The 8,503-nt window shown below is 41.7% G+C and overlaps 1 protein-coding gene across 1 annotated transcript in view; it reads right to left on the bottom strand.

Annotated features, from left to right (window-relative positions):
* elf2a (E74-like factor 2a (ets domain transcription factor)) overlaps positions 1-7,210 on the bottom strand; it is an 18,228-nt gene extending 11,018 nt beyond the window's left edge. The window contains exons 1-3 of the mRNA XM_053631835.1: positions 6,560-7,210; positions 2,935-3,065; positions 1,133-1,331 (exon numbers count right to left, since the gene is read on the bottom strand). Of these exons, the coding sequence (XP_053487810.1) occupies positions 1,133-1,331; positions 2,935-3,009 (274 nt within the window). The 5' untranslated portion in view covers positions 3,010-3,065; positions 6,560-7,210. The remainder of the gene's footprint in view (positions 1-1,132; positions 1,332-2,934; positions 3,066-6,559) is intronic.
* Positions 7,211-8,503: the final 1,293 nt, after the last annotated feature.

Below are 8,503 nucleotides of genomic sequence, written 5' to 3'. Positions count from 1 at the left end.
TCTTACTCGTGCTCCCACTGTGTATCAGCGCATCTACACAGCGCGTGATCAGCAACGCGGTCTCGTTACTAACACGTCACTTCCGTTATAATAAACGACAGAATTTATACTGCAAACGTGCAAATACAGCAAATAATGACAAACTTTAATTAAACTTTTAAGCAGCGTGCACCAGTTTCCCCTGCCCCTTACACACAGTGGAGCATTTTGGATAGAAACATAACTTTGTGCTCGTGCAGCACTGTTTCATCTCCGCGGTGTTTAATATAAAATGTCCCCCTGCCTTAGAGGACTTTCTTCCTCAGTCACGTGACGGTTTCACCTCCGTCTGATGGAGACTGAGGTCATGTTGGGAATAAAAGATAACGTTGACAAACAGTAAACTGCAGGAAGTCATTGCTGGTGACTTTGGGTGTCTGCTAATGCTAGCATGCGTATGACGTCACGTGCCGTCGAATAGGAAGCGGCTTATACTTCCGGTTAGTAAAAAAAAACCCGCTAGTGTTAGATTTGAGATGATATTACCTTTCTAAAATTTACACACTAGACGGTAGTGCAGAGTGCACAGTGTACGGGTACAGTACTTCATTTGGGACACAACTTTAATATTTACTCTCCGACGCGTGTTTTCAGAACAGAAGTAACGTAATGAGTAAATCTCCTCCGTGCCGCGCGTAGACCGACTAATCCATAATGAGATTCATTGTCAACAATTTTCATAATCGATTATTATAGATTTTATCGATTAGTTGTTGATGTTCTAATTTTATATATATATATATATATATATATATATTAGGGTCTTACATGACTACGTTTACATGGACAGCATTAATCTAATTATTGACCTTATTCTGAATAAGACAATATTCTGATTAAGGTGGTTCCATGAGTTGCTTTTAGAAGATTCCTTTCATGTTCCTGTTTTACATGTTATAGAACATAGATCGATTAACGGCACACGTCATTACGTCCCCACACCACACCATCCGACGTTCCTTCCTGAATTTCACGTATGACAGATCAACTCTGTCCGCCAGCCAAAAACCTATCTAGAGGCCGTGCTCAACATCTCAGGACTATCCTGATGATCATGTGTGTGTCTCGCGATGTGCATCCGAAACCTGCTTACCCATGCCCGAGTCTTGCACCTCCGTCTCCACCACCTGCTCCTCCACCACGTCCTGCATCAGGTAGGTGTTCTCGTCGTCGCAGACGAGCACCTGAGCGGCGTAACACTGCTCCACGTCGGCGCTGTTCACCTGCTCCACGATCACCGCCGGACACTCGGCTTCGTCCTCGTGGATCACCGCGTCGTCACAACACACCTCCTAACGACACACGAAAACGAGATCAGGATTCATCAGCGACAATACGCGTACGTATTACATTCTGACTTTACTGCGGCAGCGCGTATATCGCTTACGTCGACGAGCTCGTTTCTATAGTAACGGCTAACTCACGGGGACTTGGTGCTGATGACTGCGACGAACGCCGGACGCGATCTAAGCCTGAACAAACATGAATATAACTCGTTGGAGTTGCAATGTTTTCTGTAAGGAGACATTTATTTAACATTTTACGGAAGGAGTCTCCAGTGTCAGGGCTTTGGAATGGTCAGAGGTGACTAACTTTTGCGTTAGAGACACAGACAGACAGACAGGGAGAGAGAGACAGACAGACAGAGAGAGAGAGACAGACAGACAGAGAGAGAGAGAGAGAGAGACAGACAGACAGATAGACAGAAAGAGAGCGAGAGAGACAGACAGAGAGACACAGAGAGAGACAGACAGACAAACACAAAGAGACAGACACAGAGAGAGAGAGAGACACAGGGACAGAGAGAGAGACAGACAGACAGAAACAGAGACACAGAGAGAGAAAGAGAGACACAGAGAGAGACAGACAAACACAGAGAGACAGACACAGAGAGAGAGAGAGACAGGGACAGAGAGAGAAACAGACAGACAGAAACACAGAGAGAGAAAGACAGACACAGAGAGACAGACAGAGACAGGGACAGAGAGAGACAGACAGAAACACACAGAGAGAGAGAGACAGACAGACAGACAGAAACACAGAGAGAGAGACACAGAGGGAGACAGATAGAAACAGAGAGAGACAGACAGAAATAGAGCGAGAGACAGAGAGAAACATAACTGTTGTTTCTCCCGTCTTTCTTCTGGAGACTCACTAAGATTCAGGTGTGTGTGTGCGCGCGCATGTGTGTGCGCGGGATCATGTGTGTGGTACGTCTATGCTCGCTGCTCACAGAATAAGAAGGAACGGCGGTGCCGGTTTACGTAATCGCTGCCCGAACACAAACACAGCCGATTCCATCGAATCAAATCGGGAAAAAAAAGCATAACGTTAATACGACAAATTTTTTTCTGCGTCCCCAATTACAGCGACGCTACTAAAACGGTATAGTCCACTCTCCTGGAGGCTTAAAATATCTAATCCATCATCCGAAATCCATTCGGACCTCGTAACCGTGACGACCGAGGTACGTTCATCTCTCCAAAACAGTTATAGTCCAGTTACAGATTTAACAAGCGACTATATCTGTATGTTGAACGTATACAGGAAAGACCACCATGCTCCCGTGTTTACCGCTCGTGTGCTGTGCGGCCATTTAGTTTTGCCGTCACTTCCCGAACTTCCAGTACGTCGAGACGGCGTCTACTTACGTGTAGAAAATCCGACTCTGCGATAATCCGATCCGGACAGGGTGAAAGTCAGTAAAGGTTGAGATTTAATCGAATGCAGCGTATTATACGGCGGATATAAAAAGTCTGCACACCCCTGTTAAACTTTAAACATTGTGAAACTGCAACATAAAAAATAAATAGAAATGCAACCAAAAAAATAAAGCTTGTGTAAGTGTGCACACCCTTTTATAATTGGGGAAGTGTTCAGGAACGTTCGGCGTACCTGCTGCGCCTCCTCGTCTCCGGTGACGTACTCCAGAATGTTCCCTCCACCGTCTATTACCACCACCGAGGTCATGACTCATTCCTCTGTGCCGCACGGTCCTGTAGGTCCACTCCGCTTATCCAGCAAACCTAACAGAACCACCAAGATCCGTTCAAACGCAGGTTAATCGGGTTCAGAGACACTGTTCTCATTTATTTGACTGTTTTTTCTTTTTGTTTTGCTTTTTAGAAACATGAACTCCACACCATGACTCACTAAGTGTTGTGGCGTGAAAAGGAAACTCGAGAGACAGAACTTTGTGGTGTATAGTGTGTGTGTGTGTGTAATAGGGGTAGAAAGAGAGCGAGAGTGATTTAGGTGGGGCAGAAAGCAGAGCTGTGACTCATGTTTTAACCAGAAAACTCGCCAGGCCCATTCACGTCGGTCGCGGGACGTATAAACCTTGCTGGGACGAGCGCGAACCGAAAAACAAGACGGGAATTCTATTAAAAAAAACAAATAAAAATCAATAAAAAGTCATCCGTGCAAATTACGAGTGCTTAACAAACCCGTTGGTTATTAGGACTCGTGTTTCACTGCATGTCCACAACAGGTTGCTGCGGTGACGACACGGAAATTTCCCGTATACGGGCGACGTCCAGGCACGGAGCTGAACGTACTCGGACGCGGACACGAGGACGTTCTCATGGAAGGACTGAGTTAAAAGGAAATAATATTTCTCCTTTTAAATCAGATCTGCCTTCGATCGGAAAAAAAGGGATTTCAGGGATGGGGTTTTTTTTCTTCCCCTGTTAAAATCGTTCGTTCGTCTTCAGGAAGCGTCGACCCGAAAACAGGAAGTGAAGCCGAACGTGTGGCGTGTGTCCGTCCGCAGACGTCTGGCTGCTAAACCAAGCCAAAAGACCTAGAGCGTTAATGCTACGTAAAAGTGACTGATACGTTCTGGAACGATGAACAAAAAGAACGGATACGACAACAACAACAAAAAATTAAAGTTTTAAACTAGTACTTTGTGTACTTAACTAGCAGTTACCTGATACTGAGCCCATGTTCTCCGTGTTCATGTGATTTAAATATATATATATATATATATATATATATATATAATTTTTTTTTTACAGTTTTATGAAACCGGACAAAAACAGAAAACAAACCCAAAGTAGAAATTTCGCCCCGAGTCAGACTTCGGATTAAAACGGCCACTGATCCACCTGACGCACGTTTCTGGGAGGTCGGAGGAAACTGGAGAACCCGGAGGAAACCCAGACGGACTCGGGAGGGGGGAGAACTCGGTGAAGACAGTACGCCGAGCTCGAAGGATCGGACCGGGAACTCTGGAGCTGTGACACGGCAACACCGTGCTACTTCTGTTCAAATTCTTTTCGGGCTTATTTCTATAAACGTTCTAGAAAGTTCCACGCATTTCTCAGACATATACACAGTGTTTTAGGATCCATTCATGAAAATATAATTTCCCTCCAGAATAAAACCGTGTGTGTGTGTGTGTGTGTGTGTGTGTGTGTGTTTGCAGAGCTGCCTGAACACAATACACAGAAAAAAGAGGAAGAGATTCATTTCCTCTCAGTTCAGTCACATGGACCGCACTCGTGCTGTTGTCATACTAAACTCCAAAAAACTCTTTCTTTCTTCACACGGCACATAATTCTCAATTCTGTGGAGTAATTACATCCGAATATAAACAGTCACAATTAACCCACGCAGAGACAAACGATCGGTGAAGATCATGTGACCAAACTGTGTGTGTGTATGTGTGTGTGTGTGTATTAATAGATATCGGTCTCGGAGATGTGTGCGAGTCTGATAATCTGATGAGGAAGTGAAAAGGATAAAAAGTAAGGGTGTAGAATTATGAGGAGATGCGGGGAACCATATTTCGACTTCATTTCCTGCCCAGCTTGTTTATGCAGCCTTTTTGTTTGTCCCAATTCGAACGTTGGTGCGATTCCACGATTTCCTGAAACCGGTCTGAGAAACACGGTCTGGTTTGCTAACAGGGTTTTGAGGGAAACGAGGGACTATCAACGACTACTTCTACAGAGTGCAGCTCTGAAACCAACCGTAATACTTATGAATATCTTCCCCGCGACTGTGATTTATACAGGAAGTAAAGTTTTTACGGTTTAAAAACCATAAAAGACCCCCAGGGGTCTGTGACCAAAGTCAGCTCAGACCTCACGTCTTCCTTCGATCAGTGGAAAGGACTTCGCTGGTCCAAAAAAACATCATGTGAAAACGTCCCAACCGAACTAATATTCCGTGGTTCAGAAACCCGAAATGTTCCTGTTCCCGACTCGGCTCATTTGCATATAGCGGCGCCCACAAAACTCCATATACGGTAAAGTCTACAGACAGCCCTGAGCACGAAACGAACAATCAGGGTAAAGGCTGAAAGACAGAAGAGGAAGTTATTCTGACTCGCTTCTACATTGATACAAATATTTACGAATATTTATAAATATTTACTAATAAGCGAGTGATAAATCTTCCATGGGTCCGAGGCGTTTTGTTTATTTTGTTTACAGACCGGCACGTCCTCCGTTGACACACCGCTGTTTTACGTCTTTTCGCGTAATCGGACGATTCGTCTTATCCGTCTTAATGTAGGCGAGTGTGTTGGCTCGCTTTCTTTACATAACGTCTGAAAGATATTCTTCGTCGCTCTGGATTCTCTATAAAAAAAATAAGCATTTAAACTCCACAGTATATTCCAGATGGAAAAGTGCAGTAAGTCGATCAGGACGAGGTTTAATAAATCGTCACGTGTGTACATTCACACACGCTCAGGAGCACGGGTAGCGACAATACAAACGTTTCACTGAATTTACAGGATTTTCACGAATAACAAATTTCTATTAACGCCCGTATGAATTATTTACGAATAAAATCTTGAGCGATGAGACCCGATGTTTAATTTAGGATATTTCCCCACGTTATTATAGTATAAATTGTATACTTTTTAAAAAAAAAAATTTATGATGTAAATCTCTCTACGCTTACACTTTCTCACCAGTGTGCTCTATAAATAATTACATAAATAAATGAGAAAGTTTATTGTTCATCATCATCCTTAATATCGTTATAATTCCTTACACAATGTTTATTACAATCTCTGATCAGGATTATGGACCACTCATTATTATTATTATTATTATTATTAAAACTAACATTATTGATATTGTTATAATATCTGCTTTTATTTTATTTTTTAAATAAATAGTGTTAAAAGTGTACAGTTAAGAGTTTGTGATAGAAGTTTGCTGAACCGTGACAGCTTCATGAAGGATGAAGTTGCTAGCAATCAAAACAGCTAGCTAGCTGTGAAACGGTACAAATGCGCAAGCTAGCCTACAAAATAAAATAACTATTTATTTATTTACAAAACGCATACATGTATATTTGTAGTTATGAGGAATTCGGGAGCAAATGTCATGAAAGCCGAACTAAGCAGCTAGCATTAATAATAATTATTATTGTTATTATAAAACTGTATTAGCAGGCCAGCGGCTAGCGCTAAGCAGCTAAGCTACAACTTAACTCAGTAGCTTTGGAGAAAAACATGTCGCTCTTTAGCAGTAAAAAGACACACACTTCATGTGCTCACCTCTTGTTGTGGTTAACTCCACAGCTCCTTCGGGTTTTTCTTGTATTTGATTTCTTGCTCCAGATTAAAATGCTCTGCTAGCTTCTCGTGCTAACCGCCAAAGTGTTAGCAAAACAGCGGCGTAGCTACGTAAATAAACAGTTAGCCTAGCTAGCAGTGTAGCTGTCCGCTCTCTGCGATCAGATCAGTCGTGGCTAAAAGTTCACACTCGTCCCAAATTTAGGACTCGCAACGAAAGAAAACAACAACAAAAAAGAGTCAGCGGAATTCTGTGTAAATCCGGTACTGTTTCAGCACAGTGTGGTGCGGTTGGTTTGTTTGTTTGTGTTTTTGTTTATCTCTCTATCTCTCTCTCACTCTGTGGGTCTCGTGCAGGACGGAGGAAACTGAAGAGAAGTGAAGCGCCTCTGAGCCGCAGCGCCGCCACTGACAAACACCGCGCGTGACGTCACTGCGACGCCGATTCCTGACGTCATCCACGACGCAGAGTTATGACAGTGATGACGACTTTAGAACATTTATTCACAGATTTCTCCTGAAGCTATTCTCAAACGGAAATTAAATTATCGTACAGTAGAGGCGACTGTAAACCTCCGACTTCCTCACCGTACCACACGATTTCGATTCATAAGGCAGCGAGTCGATATCTGGCGAAGCAACTGAATCCACATTTGTTTTTGATTCATGAGGAAACAAACCGATATTTGGTGATACCACTGAATCTGCTACGATAGGATTCGTTTTTTTGATTCATAATGAAACGATTCGATATTTGTTGATTCAGTTGAATCTGCTACGATATGATTCATTTTTTATTCATAATGAAACGATTCTATATATGTTGATTCAGCTGAATCTGCTACGATATGATTCATTTTTTATTCATAAGGCGAGTCGATATTTGACGATACACCTGAATCTGCTACGATATGATTCATTTTTTATTCATAAGGCGAGTCGATATTTGACGATACACCTGAATCTGCTACGATATGATTCATTTTTTATTCATAATGAAATGATTCGATATCTGACGATACAGCTGAATCTGCTATGGTACAATACGATTTAATCTATAAGCCAACGGTTCGTGAAATAAATCACACCACAGTATATTAACACCACAATTTTTGATTCCTTTTTTTTTTTTTATTACTGATAACACATAAATGGCATATTTACAAATAATCACCACTTCAGGACAGAAAGGAATCAACACAACATATCCCTCAAACATGAAGGAAAAACAAACAAAAAACAAAAAAATATGGAAGTATAATAGTGCCAAATGTCCACAAGGCAAAATGGCATGTTGAATTACATAAATTGAATAAAAACATATCGCAATAAAAATACTTGAATTTTTCTGCCCAGCAATTTGACACAAATTGAAAAAAAACAAAACAAACAAAAAAAAAAAAACACAGCAATAACAATGCTTTAATTAGTTTCCTCCGAAATTCATTGGGTTTGTATATTTTGATTGAAAACAAAATTCCAGCATTTAAAATTCAATACACACATATTCACCTTCCTCAAATACGGTTCCAAAATATTTAGCTGTTAAAATACCATCTTCATTATACGTCAGGTAATATTTCAACACATTATTTTTCAACCTCACAAATTCAGGCTGCAAAAATCCAGGTCTTAAAATTCAAGTCTTCACATCCGGGTCTCACAGTAAGAGCAATGGATTACCGATATTACTGTAACATGTTACTCTGGTCCGCCCCTAGTGGTGGGATTGTGCAGACAAGCCACAAGAGAAGATGAACCTAGCGGACTGGAATAAAGTTGGATTATCGTTGGACGTTCGATACTCGCAGATTTGCGCAAATTAAGGGACCGTCTCTAAAGTTACATACGACATTGGTATACACGTTTCTAACTTCAATAGCATTTGAAGGGAATGACTGACAGTCATATAACCAACTGTAAAGT

Source organism: Ictalurus furcatus, chromosome 8, assembly GCF_023375685.1.
Source record: "Ictalurus furcatus strain D&B chromosome 8, Billie_1.0, whole genome shotgun sequence".
Lineage (NCBI taxonomy): Eukaryota > Metazoa > Chordata > Actinopteri > Siluriformes > Ictaluridae > Ictalurus > Ictalurus furcatus.
Note: the sequence above shows the minus strand (reverse complement) of the source record. Positions and strands in the feature narration are given on the sequence as shown.